The following is a 19,502-nucleotide window of genomic DNA, read 5'->3' on the forward strand; positions in this document are numbered from 1 at the left end:
CCATTTCTCCACTGCTAATAAACATGCTACTCAGATTCATCTCTTTGTGATAGTTTCTTTACTTTAGGTATGGTTTGGATTGATTCACTTCTTTTTCCTTCAAGGGCCTACGTTTCTGATAGGTTGATAGCTTGAGGGTTTCTCCATCACTGCTCCAACTTTTTGGAAAAATCAACCTTTTCTGTCAAGTCTTGGGAGAATGGGCTTTAAAAATTATGGTTGTCAGGTTTGATCCTGAAAGGTATAATTGTATGCTTTCATTTATTCAGTGACCTTGTAGACATATAGATGTATGCTAATTTGAGGACCTGAGATTTTATTAATGTCTGTAGAAATGGGCAGCATACAAATGATTGAAATATTTTTAGGTCCAATTCTTATTTGCATCATCTAACCTAAATATTGGCTGAAAATCCTTTGGATTCTAAGTCAACAACATGGCATCATCCACATAAAAACGTACATCTATATTCATGTTCCCAACCACTAACATCACAAGAAGCATTCCTTATATATAAGTACATTAAAGAATAAGGGAATGTCATATATCCTTGTCTTGCTTGCTCCTGAATGTGAAACATTTGTGATGCATTCTATTTATTTATTTTTGGTAAGCTTTACTTAATATTCATAACAACCAAACTTACCTCCATGTATGCTTTATCATACACTTACCATAAATCAACCAATATATAATAACCTCTCTTTCTCACATGCATATATCAAGCTGTCAGAAAGCTGCATGATAAAACTACTCTTGACTGTACAAATTCTTCATGCAACTATTTTCCATGATAAAGACCTACGCAATCAAAGGACAACTCACTGCAGCCAACTTGCCATGGCCAACTCATCGCACCCAACTCACCACAGCCAAGTCGCTGCAGGACACCTCGTTGCAGGACAAAAGTTACACTAATATTGAAGAGATGGTGCAATATAATTGTTAAAGAAAGAATGAAAAAGAACAAATGAAATGTGGAGGATGAACATCAAAATATTTTTAATGATGTTAAATAATTAAATTGAATTATCCTGCAGTAAGTTGGCCATGGTGAGTTGTCCCATTCCAACACAGGTTACTCTCCTAGTCTTTCTTTTTCAAAAACAATATCCTTCTGTAAGATTCCAACCTAAGAAATGTTTACCTCCTGGGAAACTGGTTATAGAAGTTATTCCAAAACCTCGGTTAGCTTTTAACTTGGACTTCAAGCAGGTGGGTCAAAATCTGCAGGCATATTGAAAATCAGCAAGTTTTTTCTTATGATGCTATTCTTGTAGATTTTGACCCATACGCTCTGGAAATATCCTTTTCAATAGTGAATGAAGATTCAAGGACTTTTAACTTGAGGTAGATGAGGAGCATATAAAAGGGGTAAGGAAAATTCAGAGATAAAATATATCTAACTTGCATCCTGGGTAGAAGATAGACAAGAAGAATCTTTAGGATTCTCCTTCAAATGTCAACTTGTGCTGGTTCTCACCTTTACTTATTATCTTACCTGACTCCAATAGCAAGTCTTGAAACTACAACACTTCTCTCAAGCGAATTTTAACTCCTTCTGATTTTGTAAACCATTCATGGTGTTTTCTTGACAATAGTACAGAATTGTTTCCTTGTGGGATCTTTCTAGCATTTCCTAGTAGCCCTGGTAATTTCTACTTCACTTCCATTAAATTACTAACCAAAATTAAACCTTTCAAAACCTATCTACAATAGATAACATGATCATTCTGTATGTATATTTGTCTTAATGTGGGTGGAGAGTGATTACCTGCTCGTCTACTTTCTGATAGCTAGGAGCTTGGAAATAACTAAATCCCAATGTACTATGAATGGAATAGAGTGATGTGGAATAGAACAGAACAGAACAGAACAGAAATATTCTAAGAGGTACAAACCCAAACATTAGAAGGCAGGATTGCTGAAAGAATAACCCAACCTTTAATTCCTCCTGGATTTTCTCCTCCTCCATCAATTTGGCTGCTTTGCGATCTTCTGCCTCTATCTTCCATTTCTCTGCCACTATTCGAGCTTTCTCCTTTGCCATAGCATCACGGAACTTCTTCCTGATTTCAGCTTCCTTTTGTTTCCTTCCCAAAAAGAAAAAAGAAAGAGAGGCAAGATAAGGAAGGAAGAGTAAGTCAACCTTGAGTTTTCATGTAGAACAAAAGTCTAAGAATACTGGACAACCTTGGCATTTTTACCAACAGCCATCATAATGACAGAATCTCATGTACATACACTGAAGTTCACAGGGGACATTGGTGATTGCTGATCAGGATAACTGCATATATCCTAAAACCTATCCTTCTAGAAGCATCAAGGATCTGACTGCTCTTTAGAAGGCCAGATCCTGAAGATGAAATTCAAATGCTTTGACCATCTAATGAGAAGGAAGGACTCATTGGAGAAGAGCCTAATTCTGGGAAAGATGGAGGGCAAAAGAAGGAGATGACAGAGAATGAGGTGGAAGGATGGAGTCACCGAAACAGTAGGTTTGAGCTTACCAGAGGATGGTAGAAGACAGGAAGGCCCGGAGGAATGTTGTCCATGGAGTAGAACATGACTTTGCAACTAACAAGTGTGCGTGTGAGAGAGAGAGAGAGAGAAAGAGAGAGAGAGAGAATTATGGAGGGAGAGAATAGAGAGAGGAAAAGAGAGAGAAACAATTGAGAGAGAGAGAAGGGAGAGAGAGAGAGAAACTGATTTTGGTAAGTCTAACAAAACATTATTTTATATTCAAGTATAAACCAAACAGTTTATACTTGTTGTTCTTATATCATTTTAGATTTAAGAGAGATACTTAAGAGAGATAATTTAAGAGAGAGACTTGAAGTTCTGAAGAGTTTTGAAAGAAATTTTAAATTTCTATCCAATGGAATTCCTCGTGACTTCACGGACATGTCCATGTTCACAGATAACTTGCATCCATATTTGTCTCCATCTGGGAGTTTCTTTTGACTTTCGAGTTTAAAATACAGCCCTGAGATTCTCTGATGGTCTCCATCCAAATACTAACCATAGAATACAGAAGGCCAGAGTTGGAAGGGATCTTGTAGGTCATCTAGTCCAACTCCCCACCCAAACACGAGACCCTACACCATTTCTGACAGATGACAGTCCAATCTCTTCTCGAAAGCCTCCAGTGATGAAGGTCTCACAACTTCTGAAGGTGACTTCTGTTCCATCAGTTGCTTGTTCTCACTGTCAGAAAAATTCTCCTTATTTCTAGGTTGAATATTGGTCAGCTTCCATCCATTATTCCTTGTCTGGCCTTCAGATACCTTGGAAAATAGCTTGGCCCCCTCCTTTTTGTGGCAGCCCCTCAAGTTCTGGAAGATGCTATCATGCCTCCCCTGCAACTGTTCTTCATAAGTACCATATTTTTCGGAGTATAAGATGCTCCGAACTATAAGATGCACCTAGATTTTGGGGAGGAAAACAAGGGGAAAATATCTGCCTCTGCCTCCCAGCAATTTGCCTCCTTGCAACAAACAGTACAGACAATATACATTGTTTGTAGTGTTATATTTCAGACTATACTTGTACAGACGCTATTAAAATGTGCTTTCTGGAAATATAGTTATTCTCTGCTATTTAAAAGAATAGCACTTCTTAAAACAATAGCAATGGGCCTCTTCAGATCAAGCATTTATTTTAAAAAGTCTCTTCATTTTATTAAGTTGTCTAGAACAATAATAAAGCAGTCTTTAAAAATAAGTCTAACAATTTGAACATTCTATAGACATAGTTGTTGACTTACCTCCTTGCAGCAAACAGCCTGATTAGCACAAGAAAAAAAAATCTGCCTCCCAGCAATTTGCCATGTGGAGCAAATTTCACTTTCAATTTCTCCCGATCATCAGCTGTTAGAGGCTGCAGGGATTGCTATAGTTTATTGAAGCCTCCACAAGCCCCATTTGCTGCAAAGAGGTAAATTGCTGGGAGACAGAGGCCCCAAGGGTGGGGGCTGGTGGGTGGGTGGGGCTACATTCGGTGTATAAGACACATCCAAATTTTCACCCTCTTTTAGCTGGGGGAAAGGTGAGTCTTATACTCCAAAAAATACGTATCTATGTTTGACCCAGCTTAGTTTCTGAGTCCAAGCAAGATATTACTTCCCACTGAGATTTGGCATATTCAGAAATGAGTATACATTTCAAAGACAATATTATCCAATAGAATTCCAAAATAATTCTCATTCAGTAGTTTTTTTGACAGCAATATTCTAGATGTGATTGATTTGCAGATACTCACCATAGTTCTTCAGCTTCCTTCTGGGCCTGCTGTCTGGCTCGTTCTGCAAGACGCTCCTCTGAAATTTGCTCATATGACTTGTCTCCAGGGGCGTCTCCCATGATCCAAACCCAGACCTCGCCATCAGCTCCCTGAAGCCACTGAACATGTTTCCTGTCACCTGGAATAGCCATCCAAATGTGTTGCCAGAAGGGAAAATCTCAGAGCCATCAATCAAACAACACACGTCTTAAAATACAAGGAATGAGAACTAAGCACTGGGCCTGTTCAGGTTCATGAAGGAGAACTTCATTTCCACCATGCTGCAAACAAAGCGTTTCTCTGAAGTTGCCTTGGAAAGGACCTGACCACCTGCTTCTAGAAAAATGATCAGAGGGGCCAAGTTATTTTACTTTGCTGGAGAAAGGGCATTCACTGTATCTGGAAGAGCCTAGTTAAGGTAGGGCTTGAAGAGAGTCTTCATCATATACAGAATAATAGAATTGCATGAATTACAAAATAACAGCATTAGAAGAGACCTTGGAGGGGACCTGTGTATTTCCTTGACTTCTTGGAATAACCAGATATAAAGTATGCATCGGCTCTTGACAAGGATGTACAATGTCTATCTCCTGCATCCTTAAATTATAAAATAAATTTCACCACTTCCCTATTGTCACAAGCTAATCTTTTTCTGGGTATAAGCTGATACTTCCTGCAAATAAAGGCGTGGTTGTTTTATAAATTGGCTTTCATAGAAGCAACATGGTTATTACTATTTTTCTTGTTGATCCAGACTTTATAGAGATAAATAAACACCTTGTTGCACAGTGCCAATTTTTGGTTTTTCTGCCATCTTTTTCAAGTTATATACTTTCTTTTATTTTCTAAGAGGTACAGTGACTTAGAGGTGGAGCTCTTGCCTCACAATCTGGAGGCTGTGAGTTCAATCCTAGGTAGTGGCAGATATTTCTCTCTGTGGACGCAAATGAATAATTGTCTGCTGTGAACTGCCTGCAGGCGTCAGGAAAGGCATCCACCCAGTAAATTCCCAAGCTCCGTTCAGTCACCAAGACCACCACAATGCAAGAGATTACAGGGTTGTTCAAAGAAAAAAGTCAAAATAACTTTAGATCTGAAGGGCCAAGTTAGAGAGAGATCATCATGGACAAACTAAATTTATATTATTATAACTGTATTACACTAAGAGCCAACAGTGACTTGAATGTACATAATCAACCAATCAATGATCCTAGATGAATTGGCTGAGGATTATGACAATTTAAATCCAACATGAGTAACTGGTTGGGAAAAGCTCTTTGTTACCTCCTCTTATGTCTTTTTCCAAGAATAACATCACAGTAAATCAAGGTGTTTTTTTCAGCTATTATACATGTGTATTTATTCAGCTTTTGGCTTCCTTTTTAATACATTTAAGATTCATTAGCTCTCATCTCTAATGAGACATATTTGTGGACTTGTAAACTGCAATCCCTTATTATGCTTTTATATTGCTAGGCTAATCTGTTTTGGATACATAAGAACTGCCTCCCATTTTCTTTCCCACTGACTTTTAAAAATTTCATTCCTCCATGTGTTCTGTTTATTTTATGACTATTATTAATCATTGCTGTTTTCCTACGTAGCTTGTGTTATCTACAGTTAGTTTGTGTTTAAAAATTCACTTGCCGATTGAATCAAACAGCCAACCTTCTAATCTTTGCTCAATCTTTCCTTCCCCAAATGCACTCATCTTTATTTTCCCAATGTCTATAATTCTCATATCTTTTTATTGTATTTATCATGTTCTCATATTGTATCTTACTTTACTGTTAAATGTATTTATTCTTCTTTCCAGATTTAGAGATACAGAAATAGAGAGGACTTCTGGAAAAGCAATGGTGAATTGAAGATGGTTGTACTGAGAGCAGAAGCAATAATCACAGTAGAATGGAGAGACAGTGAAGAGACCTGCTTAATACAAAATTACTGAGTTGGAAGGGACCTTGGAGGTCTTCTAGTCCAACCCGCTGCTCAATCAGGAAATCTATACATTATGGACAAATCTTTGTCCAATCTCTTCTGGAAAATCTCCAGTGATGGAGCACTCACAACTTATGGAGATAAAGTCATTCCACTGTTGATTGTTCTCACTGTCAGGAAATTTTCCTTATTTCAAGGTTGGATTTCTCCTTGATAAGTTTCCATCCATTACTTCTTGTTCTGCAATCAGGTTCTTTGGAGAATAGCTTGACACTCTCTTTGTGGCAGCTCCTGAAATGCTGGAACACTGCTTATCATGTCACCCCTAGTCCTTCTTTTCATTAGAATAGACATACCCAATTCTTGGAATCCTATTCTGGACAAAGAGAAAACTTGTGGACATAAGTTCATAAGGTAGTGAATTAGGTGAAATAGTGTGATGACTCCAGATGTCACCTCAGAGGGGAATGGACCAGTTCCAGGCACGTTTGGAGGGCAGTTGGTCAGTGGCTCTGAGCAGCCGTCGGAGAGGGATTTGGCTGAAGCACAGTTGCAGCAGGAGAGCCCTGAGGCTCCAGGTGGGGAAAGCAAGCAGCTGCCATTTGATGAGGAAGAGGAACTGCTTCTTCACCTGACCCAAGAATAAATAGGTCAGAGAAAAGGCAGGAGCGAGCTTTTGGTACAGCCCATCTGTTGAGGATTCATAAAATCCTCCACTTACGACCGGGAGGCCAGCAACAGTCTAGGCTGCGCCCTGATTGGCTGAGGCGCAGCATAGCCTGTTGCTAGCCAGCCGAGCCAACCTGATTGGCCAGGGTACTGCGTCAGCAGTTGCTAGACACTACCAGGCCTCCCATTGGTTCCCCTGTTTTAACTAGCAAGTATAAATACCTTGGCGCGGAATTGTTACTTTTGAATCGCTGTCAGCTCCTGCTTCTGAATAAACTCCTGTTATTGTTACGTCCTGGCTCTTGCATCGTTCCTGCCTCAATCCTCTAAACTGGTGACGAAGGTGGGATCCAGCGATTCCCGAAGCAGAGCCTAGGACAGAGCGAGAAGAGATTCAGCCATAGTCGCTCAAGCCGCGTCAGACCGCTGGTGCGACGAACCGCTGAATTTTTTTTTCTTCTCTACGCTCCCCGTCTACTCTCTCTCGAGTCTACTGAACAGACACATCTTCCGTGGCGAACATGGCATCTGCCTTACCGCCTTTTGCTCCCTTCGGAGCTGCTGGTGAAACCTGGGAAGGTTTCATGGAGCGATTCGAATGCTATTTAATAGCATCTAAGAACCACAACCAACCGGAGGCGGAAAAATGCAGCTTCTTTTTGAGTTGTTGCGGGCCCACGATGTTTGCATCGGCCAGGGCTTTAGCTGCCCCACGGCCTGTATACCAGCTCAGCTGGGACACGCTAATGTCCCGGCTGAAGAATCACTACGCCCCGGCGCCCTCCCGCATCGCTCGCCGCTTTGCATTCGCTGGTGTGTTCAGAAGCCGGCAGAAAGCATCAGCCAATTTCTGGAGTCGCTCCGCGTAACGGCGGCCCAGTGTGACTTCCAAAATTTGGATGAAAACCTGGTCGAGCAAGTCGTGTGCGGGGTGAAGGACATTAACTTGCAAAGCCTCCTCCTGCGACATCCCGACATCACAATGCAGCAGGCCGTGGAAGCTGCCAGAGCAGCCGAGCTCTCTGAGCAGTCCACGGCCGATATGCAACGCCTGCAGCTCTCCCTGCCACCTCCTCCGACGCTGCCTGGGTGCCCTCCGCCTGCCGCGCAAGCCTGCCTCATGGATGAGCTGGTGCCACCCGAAGACGCCAGCTCTGAGATAGTTGGCCAGCTCCGGGTGCAGCCTAGGCCCCCCCCACCACCTCCTCCAGCTGCCCCTGCCACGACGGGTTGTGTGGGTTGCGGTGGCCACCATGCCCGCATGGCTTGCCCCTTCAAAGGCACAGTCTGTCGCCGTTGCAATAAGAAGGGCCATATTGCCCAGGTCTGCCGCGCCTCCCTGCCTGCACCATCCTTCCTGCAGCAGCCCTGCCACATCTCAACCGCAGCAGCGCCGCCAGCCGCCGCAACCCCCTAGGCGGGCTGAAGACTGCCACACCGTCTATCAGCCTGAGGCCGTCAGGGAGACGGTCAGCCAGGCATCTGCCAGGGCCCGGAAGGTTTCTGCCGCACTTCAGCTGGAAGGTCAGCCCTGCCGAATGGAGGTGGACTCTGGCTCCTCCCGCTCCCTGCTCTCCTGGGCCACTTTGTCCCGCCTGTGCCCCCACATCTCCTGCGCCCAGCTGCAACCCGTGGACACCTCCCTCAGGGACTACCAGGGGACTCTTATTCCCACCCTGGGTTCTTTCCCCATTTGGGTGGACTATGGGGATTTTCACGGCCGTTTGCCTATTCTTATTGTTAAAAACTCCCTGCCTGCCTTATTGGGGCTTGATTGGTTTCCAGCTTTGGGGCTGTCTATCGGGGGGGGTACATAGGGTGGTTCCCTCCTCCCTGGAAGATGTCCTCACAGAATTCTCTGACATCTTCGATGGCCAGCTGGGTTCTTACAAGGGCACCCCCATCTCCCTTAACCTCGACCCCCAGGTTGCTCCAATTCGGCTGAAGGCTCGCAGGGTGCCTTTTGCCTTGAGGGCCAAGGTTGATGCTGAACTTGATAAGCTTCTGGAGCAGGGCATACTCGAACCCGTTGACCACTCACGATGGGAGACCCCGATCGTGGTTCCTGTCAAGCCAGACTGGTCGGTGCGGATCTGCACCGACTACAAGTCGACTATCAACCTTGCCCTCCAGGCAAACCCCTATCCAGTCCCTGTGGTGCAGCACCTGCTCCATTCCCTGGGGCGGGGCTGCACATTTGCAAAACTGGATATGGCGCAGGCCTACCAACAGCTCCCGGTGGATGATGATGTGGCAGACGCCCAGACCATCATCACCCATCGTGGGGCTTTTCGTTGCCGCCGCCTCCAATTCGGCATTTCCGTGGCCCTTGGGGATCTTCCAGAGCCTCATGGAGCGGCTGCTGCATGGGCTCCCTGGCGTGGTTCTGTATTTTGATGACGTTCTGATAGCAGTAGACTTATATACCGCTTCATAGGCCTTTCAGGCCTCTCTAAGCGGTTTACAGAGAGTCAGCATATTGCCCCCAACAATCTGGGTCCTCATTTTACCCACCTCGGAAGGATGGAAGGCTGAGTCAACCCTGAGCCGGTGAGATTTGAACCGCTGACCTGCTGATCTAGCAGTAGCCTGCAGTGCTGCATTTAACCACTGCGCCACCTTGGCTCTGATCGCTGCTTCCAGCTGCTCAGAACTCATCGAAATGCTGAGGAAGGTCCTCCTTCATTTTAGGGGCGCGGGTTTAAAACTCAAGCGCAGCAAATGCTTGTTTGCTGTCCCTAGGGTGGAGTTCTTGGGTTTCTTGATTGACACCCAAGGAATCCACCCTACACCTGCTAAGGTGGCAGCCATCAGAAACACCCTCACTTCCTCCTCCAAGGCAGAGTTACAGGTGTTCCTGGGGCGTTTGAATTTTTATGTGCCATTCGTACCGCACAAGGCGTCACTAGTCGAGCCGCTGCATCGGTTGCTCGACCGATCCGCGGCCTGGCACTGGAGCAACCGCGAAGCACATGTGTTCACGGCTGTCAAAGACACGCTTACGTCAGCAGCTGTCTTAATACAGTACAGCGAAGAGCTGCCGCTGACGTTAGCCTGTGACGCCTCCCCCTACGGTCTGGGGGCGGTCCTGAGCCATGTCCTCCCAAATGGCTCAGAGGCCCCCGTGGCTTTTTACTCGCAGACACTCTCCTCAGCAGAGCGCAATTACAGCCAGATAGACAAGGAGGCTCTGGCTGCAGTGTCCGGGGTTAAAAAGTTTCACGACTATTTGTATGGTCGGCACTTTACCCTTGTCACTGACCATAAGCCGCTCCTTGGGCTTTTGGCTGGCGACAAGCCGACACCCCCCCCCCATCCTCTCTCCCAGGATGACGCGCTGGACGGAGTTCCTCACAGCGTATTTTTATACGCTGCTCTACCGTCCAAGCAAGCAGCTAGGGCATGCTGATGCCCTTAGCCACTGCCCCCTGCCAGATGCAGACCCGGCCCCGTCCTCTTGATTGCTCCCTCCGGCCTGCCCCTCTCGGCCACGGACATCGCGGCCCACACTAAGGCCGATCTGCTCGTGAGTCTTAAGGGGATGGCCCTTGGGGAAGGTAGCCGACTGCTTCCGGCCGTTTAAAGCCCGGCAAGCAGAACTGTCCCTTCATGGTGACTGCCTCATTTGGGGGGATCGGGTGGTGATCCCTGCTGCGTTGTACACCCAGGTCCTGCCTCTGCTCCACAAAGACCACCCCGGCATAGTGCGGATGAAAGTGTTAGCCCGCAGCTATGTCTGGTGGCCTTTGCTGGATTCAGAGATAGCGGCCTACGTAGGCCGCTGCAGTACTTGTCAACTCTCCCAGCCTAACCCCCCAGCTGGCCCTTCTCGAGAGTGGGAGGCTCCGAGAGGCCCGTGGTCCCGCCTCCATGTAGATTTTGCCGGCCCCTTCCATGGCCAGACATTCCTGATTGTGGTAGACTCCTACTCTTGCTGGGTGGAACTGGTCCTCATGACCTCCACATCATCTGAGAGTACGGTCAGGGCCCTTCGCCATTTGTTTGCAACCCACAGGTTGCCAGAGGTAATCGTTTCAGACAACGGGCCCCAATTTACTTCTACCATTTCAGGAATTCCTGGCCTGTCAGGGAATCCGGCACACGCCCACAGCCCCGTACCACCTGGCCTGCAATGGTCGGGCAGAATGGGCGGTCCGCTCAGCCAAGGAGGCACTGGGCCGGATGGACCGGGGCAACTGGCAGACAAGGGTGGTGGCTTACCTGCTAAGCAAACACTCCACCCCCTGCCCAATGATCAACAAAAGCCCCGCGGAGCTCTTGATGGGCCAGCGCCTGCGGACCCCCCTGGATAGGCTTCACCTGCTCTATTCAGGGGATCAGTCGTGCAACCTGGGGGTTACCCCTCCCCGATCCTTCCGTGTGGGGGATTTGGTTTGGGCCCATTCATTTTCAGGGGATCCTAGGTGGATGGCTGCCTCTGTAGTATCCATAACCGGCCCATGTTCCTACAGGGTCAGACTGGCTGATGGATCCGAGTGGAGGCGCCACATGGATCAACTAAGGAGGCGCCTCCCTGCGGAGACCGGCGGCCCGAGGGATCCAGGGCCCAACGACACAGCTGCCTGCCAGCCGGTCCCAACGTTCCAGGCCTTTCCCCAGGCAGGCCTCTCCTACCCTCTGTTTCAAGAGTTGCAAGCTCCAGTTGAGCCTCCTCAATCTGACAAGGCGCAGTATGACAGGGTCTTCCCCAGTTCAGGCCCTACCTACCCAGGTGCCCCCTGTTGGCAGGCGCCTCAGCAAACTCAACCCGAAACGGTTTTCCCACCAAGCTACACTCCTTCGCCAATCGCCGCCTCCCGGCAATGCGAAGTTTCCCCTGTGGCCGCACCCCCTCGGCCCGGCCTACCTTTTTTGTTAAGCCCACCTTCTGGGCCGTTCCAAAATGGCATCGCTTGGAGCTCCACTCCCTTTGGGGAGGAGCTACCATGAGCAGGTCTTACCCCTCCAACGACTGCAGGTGAACTGCGAAGATCTGGGCAGGTCCGGTGCCACCCCGCCTACCTAGAGGACTACGCATGCTCCAATCAGGGGCATGCGCTCTAAGCCGGGGGGAAGGAGTGTTGAGGATTCATAAAATCCTTCATTTACGACCGGGAGGCCAGCAACAGTCTAGGCTGCGCCCTGATTGGCTGAGGCGCAGCATAGCCTGTTGCTAGCCAGCCGAGCCAACCTGATTGGCCAGGGTACTACGTCAGCAGTTGCTAGACACTACCAGGCCTCCCATTGGTTCCCCTGTTTTAACTAGCAAGTATAAATACCTTGGCGCGGAATTGTTACTTTTGAATCGCTGTCAGCTCCTGCTTCTGAATAAACTCCTGTTGTTATTGTTACGTCCTGGCTCTCGCGTCGTTCCTGCCTCGATCCTCTAAACCATCAAGAAGGGTGAGGCTGCCTCTTCATGAGTCTTCACTGCTCCTGCTGCAGCTGTGCTTCAGCCAAATCCCTCTCAGACGGCTACTTGGAGCCATTGACCAACTTTCCTCCAGACATCTCTGGAATTGGTTCATCCTCCTCCGAGCTGACATCTGGAGAGGTATCTGGGAAAGCATCCAGAGGAGTCATCACAAATAGTTGAACATTAAATGAATGGAAAAAACATGTCTTTGGGCTATTTCGACGGGGATGAATCTTGTGGAGACCATCTGGGATGAGTTTGATCCTGTGACCCCCGAGGGCATGGACAAGATTATGGGGAGACTCAGTGCTGCCACTTGTGTGCTGGACCCGTGTCCCTCTTGGTTAGTCTCGGCTTCCCAGGAGGTGACTCGAGGCTGGCTCCAGGCGATTACCAACACTTCATTGAGAGAGGGGTTTTTTCCCACCGCCTTAAAGGAGGCGGTGGTGAGGCCCTTCCTTAAGAAGCCTTCCCTGGATCCAGCTTCTTTAGCCAACTATCGTCCGGTCTCCAACCTTCGCTTTGTAGCGAAGGTTGTTGAGAATGTGGTAGCAGGTCAGCTTCCCCAGTCCCTGGATGAAGCTGTCTACCTGGATCCATTTCAGTCGGGTTTCAGGCCTGGATACAGCACGGAGACGGCATTGGTCGTGTTGGTTGATGATCTCTGGTGGGCCCGGGACAGGGGCTGTTCTTCTGTCCAGGTCCTATTAGACCTCTCAGTGGCTTTCGATACCATCGACCATGGTATCCTACTGTGACAACTCGAGGGGTTGGGAGTGGGGGGCACCGTTTTACATTGATTCTCCTCCTACCTTTTGGATCGGTCGCAGTTTGTGTTGACTGGAGGGCAGGGACCAATCCCGAGGCATGTCACTTGTAGGGTGCCCCAGGGGTCGGTTCTCTCACCCCTCCTGTTCAACATATATATGAAACCACTGGGTGAGATCATCCGTGGTTTTGGGGTACAGTATCATCAATATGCTGATGATACCCAACTTTTCATCTCTACCCCAAACCACCCAAACGATGCCCTCGATGTGATGTCCCGATGCCTGGAGGCTGTGCGGATCTGGATGGGGAGGAACAGGCTCAAGCACAATCCCTCCAAGATGGAGTGGCTGTGGTTTCCGTCATCCTGATTTGTGCATCTTGTTCCATCTTTGATGATAGGGGGAGAAATTTTAGCCCCCTCAGAGAGGGCCCGCAATCTGGGCGTCTTCCTGGATATGTGGCTTAGTTTAGAAGAACACCTGACAGCCGTGACCAGGGGGGTATTTTACCAGGTTCGCCTGGTACGTCAGTTGCGCCCCTTCCTGGATCGGGATGCTCTGTGCACAGTCACTCATGCCCTCGTCATTTCTCGCCTGGACTACTGTAACGCTCACTACCCTTGAAGAGCACCCGAAAGCTTCAACTAGTCCAAAATGCGGCTGTGCGGGTTGTCATGGGGGCATCCAGGTACTCTCATGTTACACCCCTTTTAGGCGGCCTGCACTAGTTGTCGGTTGTCTTCCGGGTGCGATTCAAGGTACTAATTATGACCTTTAAAGCACTCCATGGCTTAGGCCCAGGGTACCTGCAAGTCCACCTCATGCCACCGGTAGCCTCCCATCGTCCAGTATGATCCCACAGAGTTGGTCTTCTCAGGGTGCCGTCGGCCAGACAGTGTCGGCTAGTGACCCCCAGGGGGAGAGCCTTCTCTGTGGGAGCGCCCCTCTGGAATGAGCTACCCCCGGAGCTTCGTATAATCCCCGACCTCCGGTCCTTCCGACGCGCCCTAAAAAGTTGGCTTTTCCAGCAAGCCAGCCTGGCCTGAACAAAACAAAACAAATTATTGATTACTATTAATTTTAATTCTTTTTTAAAAAAATGTCATTGTCAATTTTAATTGGGTTTGGGATATCCTATTTAATTTCTTTTTAACTTTTGTATTATGTGTTTCTTTTAATGTTGTACGCCGCCCTGAGTCCTTGGGAGAAGGACGGCATATAAATCGAATAAACCTAAACCTATTTTAAGGAATGATAAAGTGAGGTCTAGTCTTATTTCCAAGGGGATGATATTCCAAAGGGAGGGAACCACCATGGAGAAGGTTCTTTGTGGTCCCACCAAATGGACCCCTTTAATGGAGGGACCTGAACTATCTGCCAGGAATCTTGGTCCCATATTTCTCATGTTTTCCTATATCACAATCAACAGCCCCAAAGGTGCTAATGACCAAATGACTGAAAAGAATATAAACCTTTCCATTCCTCACCATTCAATCAGAACTCAAGAAGGTTTTTGCATGAGAAGAGATAGGTTTTCAAGGAAAACACCAAGAAAATCCAGTTGCCTTTTGAAAAACATCTTTGGGACAACCAAGACTTGGATGATGGAGAACCTTCATAGACTTTGCAATCAATACCTTCAATGCACCTAACTAAATAGAAACCAGTGCTGTAGTCCAAGAATGCAAGGCTTAACCATGTAATATCTAAACCTATTAACACACACAGTCTTCCAGTAAAGAAGAATCATTTTAAAAAACCACCACCTCCAATTCCTGACTAAAAAAGAACAGAAAGAATCCAGGAACTATCTGCTTAATGATGAATTGCTCCAAGCACCAATGATTTTAGCCCCTATCCAAGAAATGACATTAGGGCAAATTCTCCTTCCAGCAGCCCAATTTGCAGCATCAGCTTTCCATAAGGCACAAGGCTATGACTAATGTAACCCAGAAAATGAAGCTTCGTTAGTACTGGTAAAATGTAGAGAATCCTCATTTTGGAACCATAATATTTGCTTGCGCTTTTCCAGTCCTTTCTACAACAGATTAATAGAAATGGCTTCTGGCTGAAATTCATCGCAATGAACTGCAGAAACAAGACCTTAGAGAGCAATAGCAAGTTCAAGATGGGGCTCTTGAAGAATCATTCATCTCGAATGAACTGACCTGCCTAATACAGTGCACACCAGAAGCTGAGGTTGTTCTTTTCCAAGCTCGGGTTTGAGGGGGGAAAACCCAAAGATTTTTTTTAAAAAAAATCTCAGAGTTTGCAAAAGACAATGGTTAATTCACAGTGGATATGCTCAGCTGACTTTCTTATGAAAGTCACTCTATTAGCACCATCTGGGTAGGTTGGGTGGCAACATGCGTGAGGACCAGCTGGTCGGTGTGCACGCATGGGACAGAACCCGGAAGTGCAGCTGGTGATGGCACAAAAGGACTCTGCATGCCACCTCTGGTACATGTGCCATAGGTTTGCCAGCACGGTCCTATACGATCCCAGATAAATGGCTGTCCAATCTCTTTTTGAAAGCCTCCAGTGATAAGAGTACCCACAACTTCAGAAGGCCAGTTGTTCCATTGTTGTTGTTGTCACCATTAGGAAATTTTTTCTTAGTTCTTAGGTTGCTTCTCTCCTTGGTTAGTTTCCACCCATTGTTTCTTGTCTTGTGTATTGGTACTTTGGAAAATGGTTTGACCCCCTCGTCTTTATAGGAGCCCTTCAAATATTGGAATGGTGCTCATTATTGTTGTTTTTATTATTCTTTTTTTTCAAACATTCTGCTTCAGCTGAAAGAAAAGACGTAACTCTTGCCACTTTCGACTAAAAAGTACTTGCTTGTTCTACCAGGTGATGTGTTTTAAGTGCAAAGAAAATTGGAGAAGGAGCTTGGTGAAAATTTTCGGCAGAAAAGTTGCAGAGGTATTTATAAATGAAGACAATGAAACCATTCCCAGATAAAAAATAAAATAATGTTTCAGCTTTAAAATAGCAGATCAAGCTGTAGAAGAAGGAAGGGGGAAATTGTGCTAAAATTTAATAAAGTCCTGTATCAGTTGTATAAAAATGTAAACCAACTGACCCTTAGTTGGTAGTCCATGAGAAGAGGGGAATTTGCTGACAAAAACAATTATAGTTTGGAAGAAACCAGGCTGCCAAAGAACATGGTGACTGGACACCATCAAAGCTCATACCATCCAGAGCCTAGAACAACTCAAAAAAAGAAGTGTCTATGTAGATTCTCTGTCTTCCAGGTCACGGTTGATCCAAAGGTGCTATTTCAAGAGGCAACTGGACTTTCTGATTTTTCTTTGAAGAAGTTTCATGTCTTCAAAGAAAAATCAGAAAGTCCAGTTGCCTCCTGAAAAAGCACCTTTGGGTCAAAGAAGACGTGAAAGATTAGAAGATGTGGAGAGAAGTGGACCATAGAATTATCAAGAGTTCGACACAACTGAACAGTTCACATTGTAATTGTTATCAGTATCATCATCCTTCATGAGATACATCTTGGACCTTCTACTTGGGCCAAATCTTTTCTGATTCACTCTCTGTTGGACAATGTAGCATGGTTTGTTGGATTTTTTCCAAGAGGTTCATTATTCTTACTTGATGACATGGGCATCATATGGAAAACTATATGGAACTGGCATATGAAGTGCATACAAAGACAGGTAAATAGTGAAGAGTTGTCTTTATTTGCTTGGCCTGTCTACCTCCTCCATCGGCAAGAATAAAGTTTATTGTTTGCACTGCACATCAAGAGAGGCCACCTCTGAATGATGGGAGCTGCCTTAACACCCCATAATAAATGTTTTTGGTCATCCAAGTCAGTTCCAAACACAGATTCCTAGAAAGGAAAGAATCAACCAAGCCTCCATTACACAGAAGTAGGAGCTATAGAAATACCTGAAACTAAATATGATTGGATCAATTTCTAATGGCCCCTTGTATCTCTGCCCTCTGGCCACTTGCATACTTGATATTAGCTATGGAAAATAACAAGGCCAAATGAATCCACAAATTGTCACAGTGAGGCCAAACATAAATTATTTATGCCTAGTTGTCAGTGCCGAAGTCTGAAAATCCTGCAACCTGTTCATTTCTTTGTTTGAAGAAGCTTGCAATAGATAGCTGTTGCAACAAAGTGTGCAAATACCACAATTATCAGTATAATCTGACCTTTTTAGACAATGTAAGAAAACCAGCCCACAAACCCACAGCCACACTCCACCAGGAATTATCCAGAACCAAAGACAAGATATAGAAGGATGAAAGAAACAATTTACAAAATCAACTCTAACGATTGCAACTAATTCTACATGGGACAAACATCACGTCAATTGAAAACTAGGGTCCATGATCCCCAGCTGGCAATAAATGCCTCAATCCAAAATCCCTAATCGCTATCCCTAATAACCCACACTGACCCCAAATAACATCAATTTGATTGCATCAATACAAAAATCCTTGGCCATGCTGCCATGCATGAGAGTTTATCGAAGCCTCGCACTCCACAAGTAATTCCACCAACAAACACATCAACCTACAACCAGCCTACGAACCCCTGAGAATTCAAATCACCCACACAATCAACCAGCGACAGCTCCAACCTTCAACCAACCCACAACCAGTCCCAACCAGCATTTCACCTCACAATGACCCTCACCTAATGTGACCTCCCCATCTCAAAACCTCTCACAAGACAAGACCCATTGCAAGACTCTTCACAAGACCCTCACCTGACCTGACCCATCACAAGATCCATCATTAGATCCTCACCTGGTGTGATCCTCCCATCACAAGACCTACTGACCACCCAAAGCCCTTATAAGCAGAACACAAACACTGACATTCCCCCAATTCTGTTGCATATATTACCTAGCCTGGTAATGAAACATTCAGAAATCATCCCACAAACTCAACCTCCACCCTCATCCTACACCCGAGCTACAGATATTTACCATATTATAAGAAAACCTGTGCCCAGAGTCAAGTGGATACAAGGAGGGCATGCTTTTCTCATTTGATGCCTATATTCATGTGCATTCATGTTGCTAATTAAACACTATCTAAAATAACTGGAGCTGGAGTTGATTAAATATTGCTGGAATCAGCTTACTGTAAGCAGGATAATTTATCATTGTTTTTAGCAACTATGGCACCCCTGACAAATCCTAATTGCTAGCCATCTTCACCTCCAGAAAGTGATTCCCTTTTTCAGAAAGTCTATTGCAAGCCCAACCAAATATCACATCTCAGAGATATACCTCTCATTAGACAAAGTTGCAACACTCAGCCAAATGCAGTATTCAGGTAGTTTTCCATCATTCTATTCTATGACAGATTAACTGCTAATTTAATTAGTGTTTAACTAAAATGTGGCTTTAGGAATCACTGGAAAAATTAAAGGACTTCTACACTTGATAGAGTTTCCTGATAAAAACTGATGCAGGAAGCTTCTATAACGTGGTGCTTCCCCCCACTTATCTCTGCACCTATGGATGTCCTTCTCCTAGACACACATTAAAATGGTGTTGATGCTTGCCTTTGGTAGTACTTGCTAGGACAGGCTTGCCTTTTTGGAGGAGGAGGGGGGAGGAGGAGGAAAAGGAGGAGGAAAAAAGAGGAGAAGAGCAGGAGAAGGAGAGAAGAGGAGGAGGGAGGAAGAAAGAAGAGGAGGAAAGGAGGAGGAGGAGAGAAGGAAGAGGAGAGAAGAAGAAGAAGGAGAGACAGAGGAGGAAGAGAAAGCAGAGGAGGAAAGAAGGAGAGGAGGAGAAGGAGAAAAGGAGAAGAGGAAGAGAAGAAGAAGCTCCTCACTATAGTAGCAACAGCAATAGTGTTTAGAATTATATATCACTTCATAAAGTGGCATGCCTTCTGAAATGAATAGTGCAAAGAAATAGAAGAAAACAATAGAATAGGGAGGACCAGAGATCTCTTCAAGAAAATTGGAGATATGAAGGGAACGTTTCATGCAAAGATGGGCATGATAAAGGACCCAAATGGCAGGGACCTAATAGAGGCAGAAGAGATTAAGAAGAGGTGGCAAAATTACACAGAAGAACTATATAAGAACGAACTTAACATCACTGATAACCGCGATGGGGTGGTCACTGACCTTGAGCCATCCTAGAATGTGAAGTCAAGTGGGCCTTACGAAATCTGAACAACAACAACAAAGCTAGTGGAGGTGACAGTATTCCAGCTGAGCTATTCAAAATCTTGAAAGATGATGCAGTAAAAGTGCAATACTCAATTTGCCAGCAAATTTGGGGAAAGAAACAGTGGCCACTGGCTTGGAAAAGGTCAGTTTACATTCCAAATGCAAAGAAAGGCAATGCCAAAAAACACTCAAACTATCATACCATTGCACTCATTTCACATGCTAGTAAAGTTATGCTCAAAATCCTACAAGCTAGGC

General features: G+C 45.7%; 1 protein-coding gene across 1 annotated transcript in view; it reads right to left on the minus strand.

The window, feature by feature from the left end:
- Positions 1-19,502, minus strand: part of SH2D4B (SH2 domain containing 4B) — a 100,030-nt gene that overhangs the window by 67,025 nt on the left and 13,503 nt on the right. Inside the window, exons 2-3 of the mRNA XM_014065029.2 lie at positions 4,262-4,421; positions 1,944-2,094 (exon numbers count right to left, since the gene is read on the minus strand). Coding sequence (XP_013920504.1) covers positions 1,944-2,094; positions 4,262-4,421 — 311 coding nt within the window. The remainder of the gene's footprint in view (positions 1-1,943; positions 2,095-4,261; positions 4,422-19,502) is intronic.

The sequence above is a fragment of the Thamnophis sirtalis genome, unplaced genomic scaffold (assembly GCF_051295495.1).
Source record: "Thamnophis sirtalis isolate CommonGarterSnake01/CBP01778 unplaced genomic scaffold, rThaSir2_p1.2 scaffold_15, whole genome shotgun sequence".
In the NCBI taxonomy this organism is placed as follows: Eukaryota; Metazoa; Chordata; class Lepidosauria; order Squamata; family Natricidae; genus Thamnophis; species Thamnophis sirtalis.